Source organism: Populus trichocarpa, chromosome 18, assembly GCF_000002775.5.
Source record: "Populus trichocarpa isolate Nisqually-1 chromosome 18, P.trichocarpa_v4.1, whole genome shotgun sequence".
In the NCBI taxonomy this organism is placed as follows: Eukaryota; Viridiplantae; Streptophyta; class Magnoliopsida; order Malpighiales; family Salicaceae; genus Populus; species Populus trichocarpa.
In genome coordinates, this window is record NC_037302.2 from 12,509,915 (window position 1) to 12,537,556 (window position 27,642).

The following is a 27,642-nucleotide window of genomic DNA, read 5'->3' on the forward strand; positions in this document are numbered from 1 at the left end:
ATGTTTCACGTCACTTGGAAACTAGACCAACCGATATAACACGGGAACGCATGCAATAGGAAGTGAGGATTACTATTTTTCATCCATTTATCTTATGTTTATTAACCTAGTTCAGTTTATGAATGATGTAAGAGACTTAAATCTAACAATTTCTCTTAGCTATGACCTAATTATGAGTTTATGTTGCTCTTTCTAGGAATTGACTGAACTTTTGGAGGCTTGATCGACATGAAATCACAACGAATCTAAAATTGAATGAAGCTGAGCTTACTTTCGCGCAATTGACTTCCCTGAATTACTGATGTTGAAGAAACTACAATTTTAAAACCATGGATGAAACAAGTAATACAGAGACACGTCAACAGAATCACCATGTAATTGACCAAGAAAACACCCGAAGTTGATCTAGAAAAACAAGCCAAAGTACTGAAAAACAAATGTCAAAACCCGTCCCCTCTTGACCTTTGAATCTCTTCTCCTTCCATGGCCTGTAAAAACCAAGTTTCTTTACCATTGCCTTCTCTGGTTTCTGATTCTGAGATGTACAGATTGTGGGTTGATTTCACGATTAAAAGTATATTTTATATATAAATTGAGAGGACGCTGAAGGACTAGTTGATTTAACTTGATCACTGCTATGAGGACAACGCGGGAGACGCTAGCTCAACCGCCTAGAAAGAGCATACATTGTTCTAGCCCTTGTGAGCAAAGTTAATATCAGAATAACAGTCAGTTGACAGGGTTTAAAACGAGTGGTCATCCGTGACAAATCAATCTGCATCATCTGCAGTAAAATCAGGTTCTGGGGGTTTCTGTAGTTTCACTAATTCCCTGGCAGTCTTGGCATTCCGATTCCGATGAACGCCACGGAGAGCATTTGCCGCAAACCTGGTTGCCAAAAAGGTAGCCCCAATACTATATGAACCTCCTCCTCTCATATTGCTACGGTTACCATCTGCCTCTGCTTCATCCTCTTCTTCCTTCCGACGAAGCTCCAGACTCTTCCTCTTGGAATAACGTCGCCATGCAGCTTGAATAAAGCACGCAGCCCAAGTCCTCCACTGCTGCGAATAAAATCGGAAGGTGTGCTGAACTTGTCTGCTATGAAGGCGCCTGAACTGACTGGCTACAAATTTCAACTCTTCAGCTATGAGTGCAAAGGCCTCAACCTCTCTTAGTGCCTTCACTGTCCGAGTAGAAGAGGGAAGGTTGGCACCGGATTTGGGATCCAGTGCCCAGGTCAAAAGCTCCTCCCCACAAAAATCTCCTTCCCTGAGTAAACTGCGGTTGAAGAAACCACTTCTCCCACCATCTGTAGTCACACTCTCCAGGCGACCACGAATGATAAAAAGCATTTCATCAACTGGATCTCCTTCTCGAACTATGTATGTGCTCTCTGTAAATAGACATGGTTTCAGCCGCTCGCAAATGGCATCAAGCAACCTCTCATCCATGTTCTCAAATAAAGGAACCTACAAGTGCCTCAAATCAGTTAACAACAATTAACAAAAACAGATGCTAGAACCTCATATACTTAAAATATGCAACGCAACAGACCGGGAGCAGGGAATGGACAAGAATGGAATAATTCGTTCCTGCAGACCATGAACAAAAGTTCCTACTACCCATTACGTGTTGAAGTATAAATTAACCAAAGGTTCTTAAATTATCCAATCAAATTCTCAAAGTCTGGGTTCTAAACTCACTTTAACTCTCATCTCTTAACCAACTGAATCCTAATGCACACTTCCCAAGGCTCAAAAACATCAAGGTAGCAGGAGATTCTTGTTCCTTTGTTTGCAGAATGATATATGTCCATGCAAATGGCCATAAAAGAAAAGCAAATTGTTCCATCCAAATTGTTCTCAAGGAACAATTTTCTCCAGAACACTGACTTGGTTTCCCCCAAATGAACCTTTGATGGCATTTCCTTAACATATCAAGAACCATAGGAGATAGTTTTATATCTGGAAATTTATAGAAATATGCTTGAGCAAACAATACAACTTAACAGAGCCAGTTCCCACATTTTTTTATAACTTCATACTTTTACATGCAGGAAGATGTGACTAAGCATTGAAATTGATAAAATTGTGTATTTTAGGAACCAAGAAAAAATAAAAGGGCATTCTGTCCTACATACACATGGCACACAAATTTGGGAACTCTGTCAACAGAACTGAGCATAGTTTTGTGCTACATATTAATATTGAAGTTTTAAGTTGCAGATGCCTTTTGAACAGAAAACACCCAACAGTATTTATTACTTGTACTTTACAAGAATGCATGAAATTTGTTGTGGTGCACCAGTTGATATAAACCCCCAAACTATCTCCTGCTAGCACAAAACTTAGATACACAAACAAGGGAGCGATAAGGATTAAGAGGACTTACCCTCCTCACCAAAGCCAAACAAAGATGTCGTTTGATATCTCTCCTAAGATCCTTTGGAAGGCTCTGTACCAAATTCTCTTCATCCACCCCACGTGTTTCCAACCATTTGTACTGGTCATAGCGTCTTACCCGTTCCCTAAGGTCTTGAGGAAGTAGGCGATGGTGCATCCACTGTTCTGAGTCGCGCCTTTTGACTCTCATTTCTTCTAACCGAATAGTGAGTGACTGAAGATAGGTCTGTCCCAATAGCAGAAAACAACAATTTCAGTACCATCAGGTCATATCATACTTACATATTACATATCTATTTAACAAGCAAGTAATACAGTGATTTTTTTATTCTTAAGGCAGCAGAAGCAGGAATCAATAGCAGAAACCAGCAATTTCAGTATCATCAGATCATAATACTTCCATATTACATATCTATTTACCAAGCAAGCAATTAATTACAGTGATTTTTTATTCTTAAGGCAGCAGAAGCAGGAATCAGTTAGCTGTAAATTAATTTGAATCTACTAAAAATTGGATAGGAATACATTAGCATGCAAAATTAGGACATGTTTTCCCACATAGACCTTGGTAAACATGAGTAAGAACATGTGTAACTACCTATAAGGAAGTTCAATAATCTACCCAATGATTCAGATATCTGTATATATTTTCCCAGTGCAAGTCATCAAATAGATTCTGAAATATTTAATTTATCAAATAGAATAGAGTGGTGAGATTCGAATTCATGACCGAGTAGTTAGCAAGGTTCTGATACCATGTCAAAGAATCATCTCAACCTAAAAGATTAAGATGTTAGGTGAAGTCTCAAGATAAAATTTATATTATAATCTAACATTTTCAAGGCACGCAATAGATTACAAAAGAAAAATATGGAAAAAATAAATGGTAAAAAAGAAGAAGGTATGTGTCACTCTTGAACTTATTTTATCCTTAATTCATTTACTATATTGTATACACCATTCTTGAAATAACACCGTTATGCAACTAGCTTGGTGCACTTCTACATGTCTCAGATACACTCTTTATATAATAATAGGTAGAGCAGGAAAAGAGATCATAAATATGATGGCTTCACAATCACATACATCAAAGCACAAAATTTTGGTTTCCTTTGTCTCTCTGATGAATTACAACTGTCAGTTATTTCTTTTTCCCTTGTCTAGCCTCCATGTTATGATTTTATAAATTCAATAGCTACAGCCCTAAATGAAAGAATATCCTACTAATTAAGCAGCTATATCAAAAATTAAAAATTAAATAAAATAAAAAATAAAGAATACCACAAATTCGTTCTACTTACCTGCATGTTGCCAATCAGAAGAGCAAAGAGAATGAGTCCAAAAATGGCTAGCGCTATGGAGAATATAACCTCTCCAGGATAGGTGCTGGTTTCAAGCCCCTGGCCAAGTGTACTATGATGAAATTAATGAAAAGCAGTGTTAGTGTCTACATAATGCTGATGGTCCAACACTCGCAATGAAAACTATCAGAAAGAGCAACATATATTTATGAACTAATTGCTAAATAAGGTAGGCATATTGCCTTTATCCACATCAACAAAGTTTAACACAGACCCTGACATGGAGAACTTTCTTCATTATTCTTGGCACAATCATGTTTATTGCATTATTTCATTGATGGCTAAGATTTTAAAGTTTTGAGTAGTTTGTGAAGAGTCCAAGATGCGGTTTGGTAAAACAAATATAATTTTTAATTCGAGCATTGGATAGAGCTGAAATTTGATGGAAGATTCTAAAGGCCCTGTTTCATATTGAGTAAAATTTCAAGATTATCAGAGGTGAGGAATGTCTTCAAATAAGGCTAAGAAGTTATTGTGTAGGATCGTTTTTATTTACCTTGTTATATTTGAATTCTTTTTCTATTTAATTAGAACTTTTAATTTAATTTGTATTTTACTATTTAGAAATCGTAATGTTAGATGGAGTCTATTACTTAAGTAAGTTTTAATTAGAAATCATTTTCTATAAAAGATTTTAGATCTAGAACTAATATAAATAGGGGTATCTAGTTTATTTTGAGAAGATTCAGACTATTCAGATTTTTAATAAAATATCAGAGATTTTCTCTATTACTCTACAATGTTGTCAAAGGTGAAAGGTGCCAAGACTATATATATATATATATATATATATGATTCAGACTATTCAGATTTTTAATAAAATATCAGAGATTTTCTCTATTACTCTACAATGTTGTCAAAGGTGAAAGGTGCCAAGACTATATATATATATATATATATATATATATATATATATATATATATATTCAATTAAGATTAGATCATTAGAAAATAAAATAAAAATATAAAATACCATAACAGTCATATAAAGTTATATTTTTCACCCTTAAAACAAAATAAAGTAATTTAAAATAGTAAGTAGCCAAATAGATTAATAAGAAAAATTAAATATCATCATCATTATTCATTAATCTTCAAAAACATCTCCATCCATGCTTTCCTCTCCTTCACTTGAATCCTCCATATCCCCCATTTTATGATTATAATCAAAATCCTTTCTCTCAAACTATATTGCACTTGTTTAGGAAAAATTAAAGTATTAGATGTACAGATGTGTTGTTCTGACTCCCACTGTTAAAAAAAGAATGTGTGGTTGGTGTTTCTCTTCTAAGCGTCCTTCATTGTCTGTTTGTTTCCCACTTTAATGATTTTTTTATTTTTTTTACCATAATCTTTGTTTTTTACAAAAATAGCCCTAAGTTGTTTCGTGTAGTAAATTAAAAAAAATAGACAAATAGTTCAAAACACAAATCATTTTTAAAAAAAAAATCCAACAGAAAAGGACGAACTTCAAGCAGGCACTAGCCTTAGCACCTTGCACCCACTCACAAGGCGACGCCTCATTGAAATCCAATGCCTGAGGCTAATGAAGGCATTGGGACCTTGCCTCACCTAGAGCGCCTCAGCGCCACTGAGTGTTTATGGTTATAGCCCTAGAGCTTGAAAACCCTACCTTTTATCCACGCTATATGTCGCTGTGTCAATTGTTATCGAAGCAGGTTGGCCTCTTTGATGGATGGAGACGATATCAACCCATTCTGCAATGCAGAAGTGGAGGCTCTCTAGCTTTGTGGACTCAAAAGCAGAAACTAGATTATTGGTAACAAAGTATTGATCGTTTGGAGCAAACCAAAGCAGGTCTAGCTTGGCTAATATAAGACGCAAACAACGATTATGAAGAGGATAGGAACTTGCTAGGAGACTTACCTCGAGACAGGTCTAACCCCAGATCTATTTCTGAATTCGATGAGATTTCTTTCTATGATGGAAAGTTTTTTAAGAAAAGATTTATTAATTGATTGATAAAGTTGAGAGCTTACTTTTATTTCAACAAAATTTCTTGTTATAAAAAAGTATGGCTTGTCAATACATAAACTTTCTTGTCTAGAGAATGGTGATGTGAAGTTTTAGAATATAGAACTCGTACTGGTAAAGCCTTTAACTTCATCATGGAAAGAATTGAGACAATCATTAATTGTGGAGCTTATACAAGATGGTTATGAAGAGATTTTATATTGGATAGATAAGCAAATAGATTGTTATTATTTGCCTTTTGTTCAACTTTCTTAAATAGCAATGCGAAAAAAATGGAGGTATCATCTCTTCTAAGTAGACAGGTTCAACATCACCTCAGTGATAACAACAACACTGTGGCAAATACTTCTCTACTTGTTAATGTTTCATCTACTAACAATGAAGAAGAAATCAAAGAAGTTCCTAAATTAGTATCATGTCGTGATTCTCAGGGTCTTGAAACACAAACAAAAGCCAGAACAAGTTGTTGGAATTGCTCAAAGGCTGAAGTTGACATCAAAAAGGACTTAAATATAGATGTGTCGTCCAAACCAAGCTTATATATTATGAAATTAACAAATCAGTTGATGGTCAAGACATTGTTGTAAGGGATGACCAAACACATCAACTAAAGTTACCATCATCTCAAAAGACAATTTTATGCAAGGTTGATTTTTTTGGTCTTGAGAAGCTTTGCCTATATTAAAAAATTCTACATAAATATATCTTTGCTAAAATTGGATTTATGAAATTTGGAACAAGCTATCTCATGTATCAATTGGTGACAATGTTATATTTGAAATATGTATTTATTTTGGGTGGTTGAGTTCAATTTCTGGCGGTTAACTTGAGGCTAAGTTTTTTAGAAGTAGAGAGGACTGATGTGGAAAGTTTCTTCGTTATTCTTAGCATAATCATATTTATTGCATTATTTCATTAATGGTTAAGATTTTTAAGTTTTGAGAAGAGTCTAAAACATAGTTTGGTAAAACAAGCATAACTTTTAATCTGACTGTTAAATCAAGCTAAAATTTTGACAAGATTCTAAAAGCCCTGTTTCATATTGGATAAATTTCATGATGATCAAAAACCGGGAAGGTCTTCAAATAAAGCTCAGAAGTTACTGTGCGAGATTGTCTTTATTTACCTTGTTGTATTTGTATTCTTTTTTTTTAATTTAAATTAGGACTTTTAATTTAATTAGTATTTTACTATTTAGGAATCCTAATGCTAGATGGATTCTATTATTTAGGTAAGTTTTAATTATGAATCATTTCCTATAAAGGATTTTTGGCTGAAACTAATATAAATAGACATGTCTAGTTTATTTGAGAAGATTCAAACTACTCAAACTTTTAATAAAATTTCAGAGATTTTTTCTATTCTTCTACAGTTTTTAGGGCAGTAACCTTAAAACTTGAGAACTCTACCCCTTATTCACGTTGCGTCAGACCCCTACAGCAAGGAGCAAGGTGCAGTTTCAATGCGCATAGGACAAAATTGTGGGCATGTTGAGCATGTAAGGAGTTTTGTTTTGCATAAAGAAGGAAAACCATATTTTGTTTGAATTTTTTAATTTTAATTATTATTCAAGGAAACATCCAAAATATGGTTATCAACTGGGTGATAAAGAGATCTGAAAGTGTAATTCCCAGTTTCCAGCATGGACTGTGCAAGATTTGAACTCATTAACAATATGATTCTGGATACAATCTAGTTTCATTTAAGTGGACAATCAAGAATCAGAGTGGGATCTTGGATAAGAGGTTTTTAGCATTTCTACATCAAGATTTTGGCTTACAAAAAAAAAAACAAATAAATAAAATAAAAGCTCAACATGACCAAGCAACAACCTTGTGTTCCATAGAATGGTTAGTGAGCGATGAAGGATGAGGCAAGATAGTGCATATATTGAGGTGCGTGCCTAACTGATTTACTTTATGAAACATGATTTAGGAAGTTGTTAATTCAAATGAGCAGGTGAGATTTGATAGAGTAAAGACCAGAAATAGCATTGAGTAGAATGAAAGGCCAGATCTGGTAAAGAACACATATAGCATGAAGCAGTAAAGAGCAAGGAAGAATATAAGCTTGAAAATTCAACAACCCTGCTTCGAAAACACAAACCAATATGACTTTACAATCACTCAATTTCGTAGTCAGGATCCATTGGTAAATGAACCAATAAGCAGACAATGACATGATAACATCCCCCTAAAAGATATTCCATGTTCAAAAGTCCTCCAAAACCCAGATGCCAACATAACAACCTAAGAAACATGAGCTGGTAATTATTTTACGACACACCAACTTGTGCCAAAAAAAAGTACTGCTGCTACATGTATATTAATGGAACAAGGCAAGGGACTATAATGGATTTACAAAGGGATGTGGGAAAGTGATATTTGCAAAAAGACATCTATAGAGCTATATAAACTCAGAAAAGGTCGGCCATACCCATGACAGACAACAAGTCAGAGTAGTGATCAATTAATTCATTTTACATTTTGTGAAGTACGTTCTTTCATTTTATCATAAATTTCCAAATGCATAATGACCCTACACTCAGAAAACTTTTCCTGAGTATATTTCCAGGGAATCGTTCTCTGCAATCAATACCAGCAACCTTTATCTCAAATTTGATTAATTCACACACTGTCCTCTAGGACAACTTTCTATTGATTCCAGGATTTTGCTCCTTATTTAGTGTTGGACTTTTTGGAATTGGTGTTTTGGGCTGAGTATACAGGCACACATACAATGAATTATGTTATAGCCATTTAATACATGAAAATTTGAGTTAAAGAATTTCCTTCTTCTTGTGAAGTTCAAGAAACCTAGTTTCTTGAGGAGTCAAAGATCTCCTTATGGATTTCAAGGCCCAGTCTACTGAAATATAGGAAGCCTAATAGAATATAGGTTTTCTATCACTCTCCCTAATTCCCTGTTCTTCTCAGAAGTCTTCCTTAAATCATATGCTATAAAAAATGTCATGCCATACTGAAGTTCCACATAAATGGAAAACATATACACAGTATGCTGATACAGAAGAATTAAGTTACCTCAAATTCTGAAGCCCCCACCATAAACAGAAACAGTACTTGGAAACGAACTTCTTAGATGAAACAATGCCAGAAGACAAAGCATTTGAGTAGATTCCATAATCAAATTGGTTATTATCATCTGCTGAACAATTTGAATTAAGAATAGAGCTGTCCCAGGCACGATAATCTTCCATACCCCGATTGCCACAGTACAAGAAATCTTTTTTGCATTTTACAGCAGCAGTACAATTCTTCTGCCAGCATGCATCATTTCGTTCTACTGCTAACAAGTACCAGAACGAACCAACTATCTGGAAAAAAAAAACTCGAAAAATAGAAACAAGTGACAATCTTTGCATCAATATTTTGAAGGATTAGTGTTTGACTGCAATTATGAAAACATAAGAATTCAGATTTATTTTTTATGATTGCATATCATAAACAAACAAAGAATTCTTATTCAGATTATAACTTCTAAGATTGGAATTGAATGAAAAAACAATCAAGACAGTATGAGATATTATTCTATCCAATAGCATGAGAAGGATAATATTTTTTCCAGGTCCAACTACTCAAAAAAAAGGTCTAAGATGAGAACAATGGCATTCTGATGCTAAAAGAGAAATAAGGATTATGCTGGTTAATGTGCAGCTTCTATGTGAAGCATACTTATACCTATACTCATGCTACAGAACAACAATGCCAATATAACAACATACATGCTAAAACTGAGAGTTCCAACGAACAGAAAATAGAAACTGCCGAAAGAGAAGGCTATTGAACCAAACAGAACTTACATGACTAGCAAGCATGTATAATAGCAAATAATATGCAGCTCCAGCCCAGGCTGTTTCGGCAAAGACACCTGCTGTCCTTTTTAGTTCTGATGTTAAGGGCAAGATTCGAAAGAATCTAGGAATATATTGAAGCAGGATGATGTAAAGCAAGGCCTGTTTTGTAGCCAAGACATCTGAACCTTTTGACCTCAGAAGAAACCTCCAAACCACAATCTGCACACAAGGAAAAATAATCAAAAAGACTAAGAGTTGTTTGCATGTTGCAAAGTACTTGTTAGCTTGCAACTACGATATGATGAATTCAGCAGACTAAAATTGCAATCCTCTTCCATTATTAGTTACAATAGTTCTCAAAGTAACAACGCAAAAGCATTCTTATAAAATGAACACCAAAGGAACACCATAATTTATAAAGTCCCTGTGATGTGGGGAAATTTCTTTCATGTTCTTGGCATAATAATGTCTATTGAAATATTTCATTAATGGTTAAGATTTTTAGGTTTTGAGAAATTTAAGAAGTCCAAGACAGTTTTGTAAATCAAGCATAATTTTTAATCCAATTGTTGCATCGAGCTATAATTTTGACAGAAGATTCAGAAAGCCATGTTTCCAATTAGGTAAAAAATTTCATGATGATCGGAGATTGGGAAGACCTTCAAATAAGGCTCGGAAGTTACTGTGCGAGATTATCTTTATTTACCTTGTTGTATTCGGATTCTTCTTCTATTTAGATTAGGACTTTTGATTTAATTAGTATTTTACTATTTAGAAAACAATATCTACTTCTCTGTAATTCACATTTCCAGTGGTACAGTATACAGAAGTGTATAGTGTATAAGAAAAAGTTATGATCCCAAAAATATATAGTGAAAATAGTCAACCATCATAAAGCATGTATAATAACCAAACGAGAAGGAGGAATTGATAAAATTTCAGTAATGCAATTGATGTAGCTGTCATGGAAATGAAGAAAACCAGCATCTTGCTCAGGTATAATATACAAGTCTAAACAGCGGGAAAAAAAATCAAGGGTAAAAAGGGAATAAAAAAGGCAACAGAAAGCATGAATTAAGGTCCAGAAGGATCAGAACAGGAGGGAGATATAAGTTTTTTTGCAAAAGCAAATCAACATACTGAGGGTGCCACAGTTTCTATACCTGTGGTAGGGGAAGGACAGAAAGCAAATCAATGATGAAATATCTCTGCATGTACCGCTTGGCTATTTGTGTGGGATCTATAACAAGTTCACCTCGCCCAAATACCCGAGAAGACGGTGCAATGTAAGCTGTTCGGAACTGGAGAGCCATGCGTATAAGATAGAAAGCATCAACAATTGTTCGCAAAGTTGTTGCTATAGTTGCTAATTTGCGATCTATTCCAAGACAGGTCTCTGAATCACTAAAAACTGGAAGATAAAAAAATAGAGGGTCCACAGAAACCGCCAGAATACATGATATGAGAAACAGTTTATTGCAGAACTGGAGGAATTTATCTTGAGGATCAAAAATCTTCTTTTCTGACACTTTAAGATCCTCTGGAAACACTCCCCGTGGGACCCCGAATCTAAGTGACCGACCAATAGACTTGAGTCCCTCGGACCCTTTTCTGATTCCTCTCTTGAAAGATCTCGATGGTGTATCTGCTCCTTGACCAGTACGTCTAAATCCTTCAATACCAAACCCACAACTTCTCACTCCTGCACTGGAAGGCGATGATAGCCTAGAATCCAAGTCATCCAATCTAAGATACAGAAAAACGACAAAACCGAAAAAGTCAGATGCTCAAGGAAAAATAATTCATACTACAGAACCCCTAGAAGCAGGAAAAAGTAAGGTTCTCAAAATGGTAAGAAGGAAGTCCTAACATAATTAGAAAAATAAGCCTTTAAAATCTATTGAAGGAACCTCCAACTGGGTGAATAATGCAGTCAAACATTGGATTCAAAACTTTAATAATTGAAGTATAGATTTTGAACATCCCATTTACTAGAACTTTAATAAATCAAGTGTTAGATTCTGAACATCTCATATACTATCCACATAACCAGTTAATATTGGAGAATGATTACATAAACTGAGAGAACAGGGTACATAAAGCTACATCAGTGCATCACATAACCATAAAATGGGTAGATGATAATTATATAAAGCAAATTGTTTTGGCTGGGTATGACAACAGAATTGTTCACAAGCACCTTTATTACATAATAAGATTTCAAAATGGGAAAACATCACTCTCACAGCATCTTCCACATAGCAGAACTTGTTTTCTATGATACTTTACCAGCATAAACTATAGAGTAGTACTAGACTAGCAGATACTGATGTTGGCCTCATTTTCTGATCATATATAAAATCATAAGATCCTAAGTTGCGTATTATTAACTTATTTCAATATCCTAAAATCCTCCCACAAGCCAAGAGTAGTACAAACATCATTGAAGCAAACATAAAACATTAACCACAAAAAGAATACATATATTGCAATTCAACTAAAAAAAATGTTGCAGATTTTATATGACAAACTTTGCAGTTGCATAGATAACACCAGCCCTCTAAACTAATTCTAATTCTACAGAAAGAGATGTCTTCAACCATATATTGTGTTATCAACAAAACCACAAGCACGAAAATTAGGTTCAACTGATCAAGAGAAGAAGCTAAATACTCAACCTTGGATAAGGGCAGCAGCAACATATGCAAATAGTTACATCTACCCCACCACAATTTTGAAACTCGTGATCATGTTTAAAATTTCAAGAACCTATTCCTACCACAACCATTTCTTCACATAGGCGTCTTTTCATATGCTTATGAGGAGGCTTCTTCTTCTTCTGTTTTTTTTTTTTTTTTTTTCATTTCAAACCTCACTAATGACTTATTGATTATCTTTCTTCTTAACTTAAAATTCTTTGTGAATCAGGGGAAAAAAAAACATGTCTTCAATGCTTAAAAATAAAACAAAATATTCCAACAAACACAATGACCTCTAACAAGAATTTCATTAAAACTTTACCTGACAAACTTGTCTCTCTGACCACCACCTAGATATTGCGATTTCGAACCACAATCAAACATCATTCCCAACTTCTTAAGACAAAAACATCACCTGCAAAGCTCCCAGAAGGAGTAATGATAATTTATTAAAAAGCATTCCAATTTGCAACAAACATCAAAATTACACTACCTTGATTAAAAAATCAACAAAAAAAAAATTGCTAGCAGTAACTTTAGATGTATTAGATCTCCAATAACAGCACTGATTTTAATTAGCTACCGTTGACCACTAAATTCATGAATTACAAGAAAGATTCCTAAGATAAAAAAAAAAGAAAAAAAAAGAGAGAAGTAACAATCAAAAAGCAAGAAGAATACAGATTTTAAAAAACAAAAGCCTCCAATTTCGAAAGATAGAAACTAAATCAAAGTCTAATGGTAGCAGGCATGCAACAGAATTCCACTGAGAATCTACTAATACAAGGAAAAAAAAAGTTAAACACGAAATCAAATTAGAACTGTAAAGCACTGATTTTTTAAACTATAAAATTCGATCGATCGATTTGGCACTAAACGAGAATTCGGAAATAAGGAAATTGCAAGAGAGAGGGAGAGAGGAAGAAAGGAAGAGAGAGGGAGAAAGGAAGAAATGAAGAGAGAGGAAGAAAGTAACTTACAGTGAAATGGAAGTTTGGGGTTTAGGTAATTAAGGAGGAAGATGAAGTAGAAATGAAGTTAGACAGAGAGAGAGCGAGAGACTTGAGTTTTTACAGGGAGAGAGAGGGAGAGTTGCAATTAGGCGCGATTATTTAGAGAGGAAGAGAGGAAATCGGAGATACTTTTTTTTTACAGGAAATTGACCCAAGCAAGAAGAGTACATACTGAAAGACAGAAGGCGAAGGAGTCAATAATGTCTCGCACTTTTTCAGTTACTGAATTGCCCCTCTCTTCTTTGGCAGCTCATCTGCAGTCCGCTTGCTTCTGGCAACGGCAAAATAAAATAATTTTCGAGTCACTTTTAAACAAAAGAAGAAAAGGAACCGGATAAATTTATACTTATTATTTCCTATCAAATTATTAAGTTGGGAAAAGATTTGGATTATTAAATTAATATATGAATTATTAGATTAATTATTTTTATTAAAATAATATCTTTTTATTTAAAAAAATCATTTATATAACTTGACCAAGATTTAACTAAAAATCTATTAAGTAATTCAATTTTATTTTTATTGTATTAATTTTTATTCAACTTAATTAAAAATCTAATTCGAGTTATTCTTTAAATTCTTGACTGACTAGATTAACTCATTGAACCAATTATGATTAGCAAGTATTAAATTTTAAGCTTCTTGTTTGAGCAGCAAGTCTTAAAAGAATATATATTTTTAAATTTTTAAATTATTTTGATGAAGTAAGAAAAATAAATTTTTAAAAATAAAAAATATCATTTTAATTTATTTATAAATAAAAAATACTTCCAAAACCAATGTCATAAATGTTGAAAATGAAATCAGAAAAAGATGCTCGCATAGAATAAAAATGTTACTGTTTAAAAAAAAAAAAAGCATAACTACAAACCAGGCCCCTGCCTATATGATGATTGATGAATCAATTCCCAGTCTTCAAAGGTTTGCTAATTTTTTTTCTCACCTTTCTTTGGTTTAAAAAGTTTGTTTTTGAAGGTTTTTAGAAATATGGTAATAATTATTTTTAAAAATATTTTTATTTTAAAATATATAAAAATAATTTTTTTATTTTTAAAAAATTATTTTTAACATCATTATATCAAAATAATTAAAAATTAAAATTAAAAAAATTATTGCTTTCTCGTAGCATTACCCGAAAGAATATTGTAAAGATGAACACGGAGTTATACGTGGCTGAGAGAGAGAGAGAGAGAGAGACTTGATTTGGAGATGTTTTAAAGGTAAATTTAAAATTTTATCTCAAAATTAGCGTGAAATAAAGTACTTAGTGATAGTTTGAAACGCGTTTTTAAAAATTTAAAAAGAAATTATTAAAAATTAATTTTTTTATGTGTTTTAAATCATTTTGATGTGTTGATCTCGTTAATTTCAAAAATAATTTTTTAAAATTAAAAAAATATTATTTCGATACATTTCAAAACAAAAAACACTTTAAAAAACAACCGCAACCACATTCTCGAATAGTTAATTCACTTGCTAATATGTAAATTTTATTACACGTTTATTTTTTAACCAGGATGTATAAATTAAATAAAAGGAACCAGAAACAAATAGTACTATTATAACATTTCGATTTTAAAAAAACGAGTGTATATTTAAAAATACAACGTCCATTTTTAATAATAAAAACTGAAGGAACAATAACAAAAGATCTAGATGTTAAAGTACGTAGATGTAGAGTAATCTAGTTGCGGGTATGGGTGTTAGCTGGGTCAGCGATACCAGCTGTGACTTTGGAAACATCTAATGCAGAGGCTTCAGGCTGCTTCTTCGAGTACAAAACGAAGTAGCCAAGAGTGGCGACAAGAGCAACACCACCAATGGCCATTTTCATTGGACACAGAGACAGTTTGCGACGGTGGTGAAGCACCTCTGTTGAATGCTGTGCTGCTTGATCTGACCCTGCCATGTTTCTCTATATTATCTTCGTTGGTTTCTTCCCTTTTTTCTTGTTTTTGGCTTGTGAAAGCTTTAACTTCCGTCTGGTGATTTGCTGTGAATGTTGCAAGTTTTAGACATTGAAAGAGGAAGCGAAAGGAAAAGGTAAATGGATATGGAGAGAATGTTTAGTTGAAAATTTCAGCGTGGACAAGTGGCATTGACCCATTGTGACAGACGATTTCTGTGTGAAAATTAGCAAAAGAATAGTTCCGATGTTAGAGAAGGGTGCTCAGTCTTGCTTACAATGTCACTCAACATATATGACATTGTTGGACTTCATTATTTCTGGCTCAACAATTATTAGTGCTGGACATAACGTGTCCTTGCCATCCATGGTTCGTGTAGCAGTGCATAGAGTTTGTAAAGCAATAGTAATTTTGACCATTGAATAGAATCAGAGATAGTTTGCGAGAGCCAATGGCCAAACTCAAGAAAACTGTTTCCATTTCCCGAAAGAATCTACGCGTGGTATTTCCTTCAAATATTTTACTTGCACTTTGCTACTTAAAAGAGTTGAGAAAAATAACTTAAACAGCCATTTCAGCTTCTTTAACACTGGAAGGGATCCCAATATCCAATCTCATGGTTGATTTGTATTGGTCTGGTACAGCAGCACCAGCCTGAAAGCATATTTCCACAACAGCAGGGGCTTGTCCATAGAAATTCCTCAGCTCCCTTCGCAATGGCAGCCCAACCACATCAGGAACATGCCACACATATCTTGGCGGTATCAAGTCATCGAGCACTGCAGACTGCCAACCATGCTGTCCATTCCGTTGTTGGTGCTTGTGGGCCCCACAGTTCTGTGCCTTATGCCCACTAGGTCCCACATGCACCTCTGGGCAATATCCACAAGCTCTCACACGGTACATCTGCATTAACCTCTTGGCTCCTTTCCTCATCTTTTCCCATGCTCGTAGTGTTTCCTCAGCAAGCAAGGTTTTTTCTTCTTCATTAGCTGGGGCTACTGCTTCTGAGATGGATATTTCGGTTAATAATGGCTTTAGAGGAACCTCTAGGAGAGGTTCTGGCAGATCACTTTCATCTGCATCAGCAAATTCCCTTTTTCCGATGCGAATAATTGGTTTTCTCCTCCTTTTTGTTGGATATTCAGGAATGTGAACTCCAGCTTGGATACAGAGCTCCATTACTGCAGGAATTTGGAGGATTGAAAATCTCTCCTCATGAGTAATTCGTTTTCCAAGGCGGTCGTAAAGGTGGTAGGCTTCTACTGGCACAAGTACATCTTCAATGGCTGCATTTGTCCACTGATGAAGGCCATTGCGGAGGGTAGCACGTTTGCCTTTACACGACTTGAATGGATGTCCTTCCAGTCCCACATGGATTTCATCACACCACCTGCAAGAGGTATATAGTAGCCACTATAATATAGTATCCTTCAAACCATGAGAAGAAAGGTAAAGCCATATTCACCAAGAAGGTTGAATTTTGACGTGTGATAATCCTTTATCCAACCAACTTCAATGCATATATGCACAATAAAGATAAGAGTTCTTTGTTTCACACAGTTAATTTACCAACAAATTGTATGCAGTAACAAATTAACTCATCAAAATTCACTATTACCATTTGCCTGCAAAGCACAAAATTCAAGATGCTTCATATCCATGCTAAAACTCCAAACACAAGTACAATATACAATTCCCTTTTATCTCTTTATATCATTTATTTCTCAATTGTCACTGAGAGCAGATGGCACCAGATCAACTTCTGTGCACAATGAACATTGACAAGCAATAAAATCTCCATTAGATGCAGTCATCTATAAAAGGACCAATGGAGACAACATATGACACACGAACCTTATATATTTCTTTAGCATGGTGGGGCCAGAAGTTTATGGAAGGAACAGCATGAGTAAACAGAATTTTTTAGCCATACACAAGATTGGCCAACATGGCTAAAATTGCGCATGGGAGAGCAAGACATAACGTTCACTTAAAATAACCATTTTTCTGCAAATAATTATTTGATTGGATTACAAGATTGTAACCAAGAGTCATTGTTTTCAGAGACTGAGAAGAGGAAGAAAATTACCCACATGCATGCACGGGAACCACTTTTAACAGTTTCCTGAGATTGTTAATCAATGTGATCCTTGCATTGAACACATCATAAGCAAGTGGTAAAAGGCTTTGAACGATCAACCCTTTCTTTGGAGGTGGCACCCGTCCTTTAGGTTGGCCTTTACTCTTCTTGAGCCTCTCCCTTGCAGCTCGTCTCAACTCAACTATGGGTATTGGAAAGGGCTTCTTCTCCTTTCTCGAATAATTCCGAGGGAAATCAGCATTTTGAGGATGTTCATTTGAAATAACCAGTGCGTGTGGTTCATGCAACCTTGTTCGTGTTATTCTAGGATTTAATGAATGCCTAACTTTTACATTGCTATGCTGCAGAGAAAAAAGAAAATTCTTTTCAACAGAAAGAGATAAATTACCAAACAAAAAACAGAATTTGGCACTTCAGTTGTACAGTGAGCATAAAGATGACTGAATAGAAAGTCAAGTATACATCATACTCAAGAAACACTGTTTAAGGCTAAAATTGATATAGAACTGTGCCCCAGACAGGAGCGAAGGATAACAGGGTTTGTCATAAGTCAAAATTCTCAAAGACCAAGAACACCATAACTATGGAAGACTCTCAAAACATTTAATTTTATTCATCCATGTCTTCTTTGTCAAAAGGCTATGACAACCTTTTATATAGAAAAAACAAAAAAATGCTCATAATACTGAATATGAAAAACAAAGTAGGAAAACTATGCCCTTTAAATAGAAAAAAAAACTAGAAAAGCATAATAATACAGAATAGAAAAAAAATTGAAAAAAAATTAACTAAGAAAAAAATCTATTTTCCTGAAAAAGTTCCACACCAAACTGTAGCAAATTAATATTGTTTATTGGCAACCCTTTATGGTGTTGATGACTACCGATGGCTCATTTCAAGTTGATCTAAGCTATTTCACCTGTCAGTTGGGTGAGATATATTCATTGATAGTTTATTTCCTCAGGACCTTAGGTGCATGTGTGCAATCAAAATCATCATCTGTAGCTTTTACTGATGAAGCTTCAATCACATTATCCATATGGAAATAAACATTCATCAGTCCACATATTTCATCCACCAAAACACATAATTGATTCAACCAATTTCCCATTAAAGTTGCCAAGGCCCATAACTAATACGGTCACATTTTTCCATCAATAGAGATTAAAATATTTGTCAACATTCAACATTTTGATGTGTAAGAATTTTAACTGCAGAAGATGAAACCATTACTTTTCTCAAATAGCACTTTTGTTTGCAGTGTAAACAACAGTGCAATCAATCGTACAGATTTTCACAAGAAATAATAAAACTAAACAAAGCCACAACTCGCAAAAGCTGAATCAGGGGAATGACAACTAAGATTACAACAAAGCAATTCCAATACCTAAACTGATCCTAGAGTTGTCGAACTCCTAAGCAGCCAAACACATTTCTCTCACTACACACAACTTAAAAAAAAAAAATCAGAGGCCATGTATAATATACCATAAGACTAGCCTCTTCACATACATTTCAAACAAGTGAAACAAATGTTCCTAATTAGCATGGAAAACCAATGAGCTAGAACAAACATAATAGACTAATGAAATAAAAAAGTATTTAACCGAACAATACAAAGAGAATAAAACACATCATCAAATTTCACTTGCTTTCTTGTTTCATGGAAGAGAAGAAACCCAATACAGTAAAGTAGATATGACTATAACTTATAACGAAAACCCAGATTAGCCAAGCATGAATTAGTGATTACAGCTTCATGGTATACCTGAAAAGAATGGAGGTAACTGAGTTTGAGGAACTCTGATCTCTGGTCATAAGAAACAGTGAAAGGCTCCATTTTGAGAGAGGAAGCCCTCAATTTAGAATGATACAAAGCCATGACACATAAAGGGTAGTTAGAAGAAGACCCAGAGTCTTTCCCTGAAACCATGTTTGCCAACAAGTTTAATTCAAACCAAAAAACAAAACAAAAATACTTTCTAAAAATTTGAAACTAGAGAAGTGTACTTACACGTTGCAACTGAAGAGGTAATTATCATTTTTATGGTGGGGGAGACGAGAATCAGAAGAAAAGTTGGGTGCTTTAAGCCATTGTCTACAAAGAATAGGAACTGCTGGCTAGCTCTTAGCCAAAGCTCTCTCCTGCAGACATATATCATGAGAGATGGAGATGAAGATGATCTTTAAATGGGCCAAAAGAGTCCAATTTCATAGCTGAGCTCTAGATTAAAGTTTCATGGGCCATATCAATACAGTGGAGAAGCTTGAAATGACTCATGTGAGCTAGACTGGGCTCGTGAATGGTTACAGATTAAAATGTAATGGGCCAGATAAAGTAACAAAACTGAAATACCAATAATTAATTGATAATCATATCCCTTTTTATCTTTATTTTTAATACTATAATTATAGAATTTACGATTTTAATGATTATAAATTCACTCATCACCCGAGCTTAAAAATCTAGGAACATTCAATACACATTTTCTTTCCCCAATAATATTTTTTTTGTTGTTTTACAAGCATAGTTTATCCTAGATTATTGCCTGTAATATCACTGCAACCTAGACAAAAAAAAGTTTTTAGAATGTAAAAAAACATTATCCCTTTTTAAAAGATTATTCCAACTCTTTTATATATAAAAAAAATAGAAAAACCATCTCTTCAAAAAAAAAAATATAATAAAGCATATAATATATAATAGAGAAATATAAATAGAAAAACATCAAATTAACTAAGAAAAATTTTCATTTCCCTAAAAAATTGCCATCATAATTTAAACAGCACAATTGACTCATAAAATAACATTTGTACTCAGGTTCGAGTCATGTGGTTACTAATATGATGACACTGGAGACTTACATGATCGTTAACTTCAGGGTCCTTGAGATTAGTCAAGATACACACAAGCTAGCCCGAACACTCATATATATATATATATATATATATATATATATATATATATATATATATATATATATTAAAAAAAAAAAAACATTTGTGCTATCGATCAGACGCAACGTAAAGGTGCCATTCATGTGAATCACTCTAAGAACATGATTTCTATCGTCTTTTTTATAGCAGCATTCATGCTTAGCCTAATTGGCATATGTAAAATCGACAGATAAGATAGTCAATATATAGAGTTGCAAAGCACCCCAGCCATGCCAGCAGGACCAGGTTTTCCTAGAGAGAAATCATCTGCATTCCATTTGAGAAAAAACTGTGCCAGAAGAACCAAAGGGATGCAGGGAAGATCTACCACAGTAGATCCACCTCATGACACTCTTCAAAACTTACAACACGTGACAACCAGTATAGGCAAACATTGGATAAATGGCCTCCCACCAAACAGCTAACCTCATGAAGAAAACGTTCTCAATTTATTTCTGTATTCTGTGATCTGTTTATTTCTGTAGGTTTCAGCCATTCAAAGGAAATCAGATGTCGAAATAGGTCTAATATTGGTAGCTGTTACTGTGATGATCAATGCCCTGATGCATGCTCAAAAGCTTTACGTGCAAACCAGATCCTACTGGTAACAAATATTGTTGCTGCACTGATCCATGATCGTCAGCAAATGTAGTGAGTCAGGCGAGGCCTCCCTCTCTCATAGATGAAGTGAATGCAGAGACGTAAAACCATACTGGGAAAAAATTATGTTAGCTATCATTCAAGTATCGAAGACTAGAGCTTATATACCAGATGATAAGTGAATTTATTTTTATTTTGTATATAAGGTTTGAAACTAAAGAAAAGAGGCAAGAAAGAAGGATGTTAACTACACAGATACGTACAGTAAGAAAATGATTTGAGCATATATGGCATAAGAAAAGCTTCTTGTCTTTCATATTATTCCTCTACATTTTATAAAATATCCACGAGATTTAAATGCTTTCACGCTCATTCTGTTCCTCTCCCAGTACTAACCTAACCTGCATCTTTCTCCATGATCTCTTTTTCTTTATACTCTGATCTTTTGGCCTGCCACAGCTCCTGCATCCCAAGCTTCCTTTCTCTTAGTGTTAAAGAATCCCAAGTCGTAGCACCCAAGAACGCTTACCATGGCAGCAATAGATATTGCAATCCTGTTTGTAGCTTTCACAAGTCATTTTACCCTAACCATGAGCACCACCATGGTTGCACTTGCACCTGCCATCCCCAAACCTAAGCGATTGGTCACCAAACTAATTCATCGCGACTCCATCTTTTCTCCCCGTTATAATGCTAATGGCACCATTGCTGATCGTGCAAGACGTGCTATGGAAACTTCAATTGCGCGTTTTGTTCAGGTGTCCGGACTAGTCTCGGATAGCCATGGCATTCGAACCACTCTTCTCCTTAGCCAGCCCAGTGAACTATTCTACATAAATTTTTCTATCGGCCATCCACCACTTCCACAGCTAGCAATCATGGACAGTGGCAGTAGTTTTCTATGGATCAAGTGTCTTCCTTGCAGTCCTTGTTCAAGCAAATCACCTATTTCAATTTTTGATCCTAGGAAGTCTCTCACTTATTCTAGCATGTCATGCAGGAGATATAGGTGTAACCATTCCAAATGCAACTCCTATAATGAATGTACTTACAATACAACATATGTTCGAGGTCCTGGATCGACCGGGATCTATGTTTTTGAACAACTTTCCTTCGAGACGATAGACGACACGAAGATTGTGGTGCCAAGGGTACTTTTGGGGTGTGGTCGAAATCTTGAAGTTGATAAAGGTCAATACAATGGAGTATTTGGACTTGGAGTTGGTAGAGAGACATCTTTGATAACTCAATTAGGTTCTCAATTCTCCTACTGCGTTGGTAATATAATGGATCCTCATATCCTTACAACCAGCTATCCTTGGGTGATGGAGCAATAATGGAAGGTGATTCAACACCTTTAGAAAGCAGCTATGGCCGCTATATATTACGTTACACTTGAAGGAATTAGTATAGAAGGTAAACTGCTAGAGATAGACCGTCGTATTTTTTAAAGGACAGCCATGGTTGATAATGGAGTGATCCTTGATTCAGGAACTGCATATACTTGGCTAGCCCAAGATGCATATAATGCACTTAGCGAAGAAGTTCAAAGTCTCTTCAGAGAGATGTTACAACGGTACAAAGGCATGCCAAACCAACTGTGCTACATTGGGAGTGTGAGGGAGGATCTTAGTGGGTTCCCGGCAGTAACTTTCCATTTTGCGAATGGAGCACAATTAGTGCTCGACACCCAAAGTATGTTTCTTCCATAGCTCCAAGAGTGTTTTGCCTGGCCATAGGTTCTAGTGCTGTCAATGGAGACAACTCCAAAAATTTGTCCGTCATTGGAATGATGGCCCAACAGAACTACAATGTGGGTTACGACATTGGTCAAAACAAGTTGTACTTCCAAAGAATTGATTGTGAGCTTCTTAAGGACTAGAGCATGAATTGAAATCAGAGTCTCCTTCTCTTTTCTTTTTAGTTCTCAGCATACGAGGCTTACAATGTCCAATGATCGAATATTTGTTATGACAGCAGTAACACTCTTAAGCACAAGTGGGCAAACAAAACAAAATGGCCATCATGAGTGTAGTGTATTATAACAGAGGCACTGTCATGCAAAGAACTAAATGGTGAATTAGAAACAGAAAATTAAGCATGAAAATTTTATTGTGGACAGTTGATAGTTTATCAGGGAATAGTTTGTTAGGTGGGCACAAGCACTGATAGTACAAGGATTGATTCTCATTTCTTGAATGGGGAGTGCAGGGTGGCTGCTTTACAATCCCCCTAGATGTCACAGGAAAGGGAAACATCAAGTCAAACCAGGAAAAAACTGTAAAAATAACTAGATCTACCAAACCTGTGTTTAAGATGCTAATAATATTTTCCTATGATTTAAGACTCAAAAATTAACCCAAATGGTAATTCTGAATGTACCTCTTTCCCCCAATTCTGATCCCAAGTCCCAAACGAGGTATTTGCTCTTTATAGTGTAGAAACAAACAAGCCAATTCCTTTCAGGCTGCACCAAACAATTAATCAATCTTCACTGATGAGTACATGAGCCTGGTAAACCAGAAGCAGGCATAGAAGCCAATTGTGCCAGTAAGCACAAAGAAAGCATATGAGGCAATCAGCATGTAGCCAAAGTATAAGATCCCAGACACTGGTTTTGTAATATCAAGCTTCGTGAAGAAGTAGAAAGCAGCATAGAGGAAGAGGTAAATTGCAGAGGACCCTGATGTCAGGTAAGACCTCCACCACCAAAGGTAGTCCTCACCGCACAGCTGGAAGTAGCAAAGCACAATTGTGATCTCGGCACAAGTGACAATGAGGATGACAAAGACAATGAATAGGAAACCAAAAATGTAGTAGAACTGATGCAGCCATATTGATGTAAGGATGAAGAAGAGCTCGATAAAGACAGCTCCAAATGGAAGAATGCCTCCAATTAGAATAGAGAAAACTGGCTTCATGTACCAGGCCTGTTCTGGAATCTGCCTTGGGATCTTATTCGTTTTCACTGGATCCTCAATTGCAGGCTTCTTGAAACCAATATAACTACCAGCAAAGACTAGTGGAACTGAAATGCCAAACCATAAGAATACCAGAGCAAACATGGTTCCAAAAGGCACTGCCCCAGATGATTTCTCACCCCATATTAGAGCATTCAAGACAAAGAATATGGCAAAGATTGTTGCAGGAAACATGAAAGCCGTTTTCAGAGTAATTTTCTTCCATTCTGTTCCCTTGAACATCTTATAAAGACGAGCTGATGCATATCCAGAAAAAAGACCCATAAATACCCAGAGAAGGAGCATGGCTGTCATCAACCCACCTCGATTCGATGGAGAAAGGAAACCAAGTGCAGCAAATATCATAGTAACGAGAATCATCCCAAAAAACTGAACCCCTGTCCCGGCATAGACACAGAGGAGGTCTGAGTTTGTTGGAGGCCGGAAAGCATCCCCATGGACCAATTTCCATCCTGTCTCCTCTTGGGCTTCTTCTTGGGTCTCCAGTTGGTTGTACGTTGAGATATCCCGAAAAAGTGTCCTCAACATGATCATAGCCACCATCCCCGAGAGAAAAAGAACAATCATTAAAGAATTGACAATTGAGAACCAATGAATTTGATCATCAGCCATCAAAAGATAGGTATCCCACCGAGAAGCCCACTTCACTTCACTTTCCTGCAGGGTAAAACAAGACATGTGCCAACAGTAGAAAGCAACACTATAAGCTAGAGTCATAGAGGCAACCAGCAAAAGTCACTTCTTTACATGAAAGTACAGGACTGACCTCAAATGCAACATCATATGTAAATATCACATCCTTCTTATCCTCAATCACTTGAGGAGATTCAGAGCTAGTAACTGCACGCCTTGCGTGGGGATCACAGGTTGTTAGTCGTGTATTCTCATTCTTCCACTGACCATCATAATCATGTTTAACGCTGGATTCATTTAAAATGATAAGTCTTAGAATAAAAGAGCGGACTGTCATTTCACAGACAAAGGGAAGTTAACAGAAAAAATGCAATTTAGAATCATAGAATCAGAGAGAATAACCTGAATGGTTTGACCTCAAACCCAACAATCCTGGCTAAATTTGACTGAGAGTCTTTGTGAAATTTGACAGTAAATGTCAAGTGATTGTGGATAAAATGTTTTTGATCTTTGCTCTGCAAACAAAAATAAATTGCTTCAGTAATCGCTATTCAGCATTCAATAATAATAATCAAAACAGATTAGACAGAGCAAGAACTTACCCCAGCATACTGCCCTTTAAGACCAACTTGGAAGCCATGTTGATACACTACCGCATTTTCCTGATCAAACCTTGTAATGGGCACAACAAGTGGAAGATTATCCAAAATCCTGTTCCATGCAGCATTTACCAGAAAGTCATAAGAGATGTTATTCACATAAAAATCATAACCAAGAGTGTAAGGAATTAGCACTCACATGTTGACCCGGTAATCATCATCAATCTTTTCCTTGAATTGTTTTGCTGTTTTTGCATCAAGGGTTATACGACATAAAATTCGGCACTGTTGCGGTTCTCTCATTTGAAACTGCAACAAAACATTTATGTCAACTACACAGTAGCCACAGGAGAGGACATATGCAGAGAGAACCGACTAGCAAGCTATATTAAGACAGCTTACCACATAAGGAGAGTTTTCAATACGATCACCACGAAGAACTTCTCCAAGATTCTCTGCACTGTCAACTATACGATCTGGAGGACAATATGGGAGGGAATAGTATGAGTACGGAAGTTGTGTTTTTGTAGAAGTCAGTTTGTTTACTTTCACCTTTAACTCAGCCCCCTGTAATGGTAAACAAAATGTTGGAACTTGGCAGGCATAAAAAGATCAAAACAACAATAGATAGAGCTCTTCTTCATTAAATGGAAAACACATGCAAGCATATAAAGAAACTATGCAGGAGACCATGCTTGATGTATCGACATTCCACGATGAGAAGACTGAATTAAAATCCTATCATCATAATTCATTGAGGGTAACTAATGTCACAAGCACTAGGACATTCACCTTGGAAGCATCACCACTAGCCATTTACAAACCACATAATGCAATGTTAATGGGTATAAAAGTACATAAACATTCACGCATTGAAATAACAATCAATATTTGAGAACTTGGCTTTGATGGTTACAAGGAACATACCACACTTGCTCGGTTCCCTCCCCCAACCCCACCCTCTTCTCCATACACCACAAACACTTGGATCAAACAACACGATCATTATACATACATGTGGAAACCAGATAAATTCAAGGTCCCAAATTCAACAGAACAACATTCGCAGCAAAACTCTTTGATCTCACTTAGTTCAGAGAGATAAAAACAAAGCGAGTGATGAAAAAACACCATCCACTGAAACACAGTTAAACACAGAAAAGCTCACTTGAACCTTCTAAGTTACCAAATTTCCATTGCAAAATCAGATTTCTATGATTAACCCATTATTTTCACCTCCAGATTGCAAAATCCCAATCTTATTTTTTTCAAAAAAGGAAACAAACAAACAAAAATTTACAAATCATTTCCTTAAAATAAAAAAAAGCAAATGTAAAATTAAGTCCATAAAATCACAAAAGAACAAGAATCAAAAGTTGTCAAGAAAAAAACATTAAAAAGAAAGAAAAGAAAGGGAAAAAACAAAAACAATATATCCCATGCAAACAACAACAGAATCAGTAACAATCCATCAAGGGAAAAACAAGAAGATCTAACCCAAAATCTTCGATTTCTCTGCAAAAGCAGCATAATTATACATGCATGCATGCGTATTTAATAAGTGAAGTAAGGTGTAGAGTAAATTACAGTAACGAAATCCTGAGGGGCGACACCAGGAAGATAGAAGGAATGGGATTGATAGGCTAATAACAGCAAAAGCAAAGAAAACTTCATGAAAGAGATTCCTAATCTGAGCGCGAGAGAAACTCCCGCCATGGCTGTTATTGCTAGCTAGCTAGCTACCTAGCTAAATCAGATCTCCTGCTAACCTGATTCTCTTCTCTATCTCTCTCTCTCTCTCAGTTTTCTTTATTCCATCTCTGTTTTCTTCTTTGGTCACAAGAAATGGAAACGGTAGTGGAGGAGGAGATACGTGGGTGTCTGTGTGCGTGGGCTTTGTTCCGTTGTTTTGCAGTTACCAAAATGGATGCCAATTAATTAATGTTTTTTAGTTGGTGATTAATTAATTATTGATTACTTATTAGTACTGGCTATGTTATTTTTTAGTTCATAAATTTTCAAATGGGAGATTACTGATCGTTGATGTTCTTGTTTTTCTTCTTGATGTGAGGTCGAGATTGATTGTATCACGGAAATTGAGGGTCCTTTCTTATTATTTTCTCATTTTATAATATATTTTTTTAGTTTTTCTTAGAAAAATTAGTGTTGATTACCCTCCTATTTTCATTATAAAGTGTGAATTTTGTAGTACGGTTGAGGTTTTTTTAAAAGTATCTTTTAATTAAAAATATATATTATTTAGAGTTTTTTATTTTTTATTTTATATTAATATATTGAAATTCTTGAAAAATTCTTAAAATATATTAATTTAATATTTTTTATCTTTTCAAATAAAAAATACTGTGAAATGTAGTTTAAAAAAGCAGGTTATAAAAAATAGGTTATACCAAAAAATAAACACTCCCTGAGTGCCAACAAATATCATTTATGAGTTGAATATATTGCATAAGCAAATATCTTCATAATAAATACACAAATTAAGCTAAATTAAATTTAAAGGTGATCTTGTTTTTTATATTTTTAATAATCAATAGAGCTATAGTATTTTGTTTCAAGGTATGGTATGTTTGTTT

The 27,642-nt window shown here is 35.1% G+C and overlaps 4 protein-coding genes across 4 annotated transcripts; 1 reads left to right on the forward strand and 3 right to left on the reverse strand.

Moving 5' to 3' along the window:
• Positions 1 to 560: 560 nt before the first annotated feature.
• LOC7493390 (probable cyclic nucleotide-gated ion channel 5) lies at positions 561 to 13,527 on the reverse strand. The gene is made up of 8 exons (XM_002325093.4): positions 13,255 to 13,527; positions 12,597 to 12,689; positions 10,739 to 11,321; positions 9,582 to 9,794; positions 8,803 to 9,095; positions 3,707 to 3,818; positions 2,395 to 2,631; positions 561 to 1,472 (listed from the first exon to the last, which is right to left on the reverse strand). The coding sequence occupies exons 2-8, from the start codon at positions 12,659 to 12,661 to the stop codon at positions 771 to 773; spliced, it is 2,205 nt and encodes a 734-aa protein (XP_002325129.3). The 5' UTR covers positions 12,662 to 12,689; positions 13,255 to 13,527; the 3' UTR covers positions 561 to 770.
• Positions 13,528 to 15,585: 2,058 nt separating this feature from the next.
• On the reverse strand, positions 15,586 to 19,479 carry LOC7493392 (APO protein 2, chloroplastic). Its single transcript, XM_002325095.4, has 4 exons — positions 19,313 to 19,479; positions 19,067 to 19,221; positions 17,287 to 17,639; positions 15,586 to 16,587 (listed from the first exon to the last, which is right to left on the reverse strand). Exons 1-4 carry the CDS (start codon positions 19,458 to 19,460, stop codon positions 15,756 to 15,758), a joined length of 1,488 nt encoding a protein of 495 aa, XP_002325131.4. The 5' UTR covers positions 19,461 to 19,479; the 3' UTR covers positions 15,586 to 15,755.
• A 1,886-nt stretch (positions 19,480 to 21,365) lies between these two features.
• LOC7459874 (aspartic proteinase CDR1) lies at positions 21,366 to 22,717 on the forward strand. The gene is made up of 3 exons (XM_024589572.2): positions 21,366 to 22,113; positions 22,327 to 22,530; positions 22,575 to 22,717. Exons 1-3 carry the CDS (start codon positions 21,366 to 21,368, stop codon positions 22,715 to 22,717), a joined length of 1,095 nt encoding a protein of 364 aa, XP_024445340.2.
• Positions 22,718 to 22,915: 198 nt separating this feature from the next.
• LOC7489443 (transmembrane 9 superfamily member 9) lies at positions 22,916 to 26,966 on the reverse strand. Its single transcript, XM_002325096.4, has 7 exons — positions 26,636 to 26,966; positions 25,451 to 25,615; positions 25,248 to 25,357; positions 25,052 to 25,160; positions 24,852 to 24,964; positions 24,583 to 24,736; positions 22,916 to 24,473 (listed from the first exon to the last, which is right to left on the reverse strand). Exons 1-7 carry the CDS (start codon positions 26,762 to 26,764, stop codon positions 23,316 to 23,318), a joined length of 1,938 nt encoding a protein of 645 aa, XP_002325132.4. The 5' UTR covers positions 26,765 to 26,966; the 3' UTR covers positions 22,916 to 23,315.
• Positions 26,967 to 27,642: the final 676 nt, after the last annotated feature.

Coding starts and splice junctions, on each gene's coding strand:
- LOC7493390 (XM_002325093.4), bottom strand. CDS start 12,661: ATGATGTTTGATTGTGGTTCGAAATCGCAATATCTAGGTGGTGGTCAG. Junction 9,795..10,738: donor CTGTCCTTCCCCTACCACAG/GTATAGAAACTG, acceptor CCTTGTGTGCAG/ATTGTGGTTTGGAGGTTTCT. Junction 9,096..9,581: donor TATACATGCTTGCTAGTCAT/GTAAGTTCTGTT, acceptor TTTTTTTTCCAG/ATAGTTGGTTCGTTCTGGTA.
- LOC7493392 (XM_002325095.4), bottom strand. CDS start 19,460: ATGATATATGTCTGCAGGAGAGAGCTTTGGCTAAGAGCTAGCCAGCAG. Junction 19,222..19,312: donor TACCTCTTCAGTTGCAACGT/GTAAGTACACTT, acceptor ACATGGTTTCAG/GGAAAGACTCTGGGTCTTCT. Junction 16,588..17,286: donor GTTCCCGTGCATGCATGTGG/GTAATTTTCTTC, acceptor TACCTCTTGCAG/GTGGTGTGATGAAATCCATG.
- LOC7459874 (XM_024589572.2), top strand. CDS start 21,366: ATGGCAGCAATAGATATTGCAATCCTGTTTGTAGCTTTCACAAGTCAT. Junction 22,114..22,326: donor TCAATTCTCCTACTGCGTTG/GTAATATAATGG, acceptor TCCTTGATTCAG/GAACTGCATATACTTGGCTA. Junction 22,531..22,574: donor ATTAGTGCTCGACACCCAAA/GTATGTTTCTTC, acceptor GCCTGGCCATAG/GTTCTAGTGCTGTCAATGGA.
- LOC7489443 (XM_002325096.4), bottom strand. CDS start 26,764: ATGGCGGGAGTTTCTCTCGCGCTCAGATTAGGAATCTCTTTCATGAAG. Junction 25,358..25,450: donor TTGAAAACTCTCCTTATGTG/GTAAGCTGTCTT, acceptor GTTTTGTTGCAG/TTTCAAATGAGAGAACCGCA. Junction 24,965..25,051: donor TTAAAGGGCAGTATGCTGGG/GTAAGTTCTTGC, acceptor TTTTGTTTGCAG/AGCAAAGATCAAAAACATTT.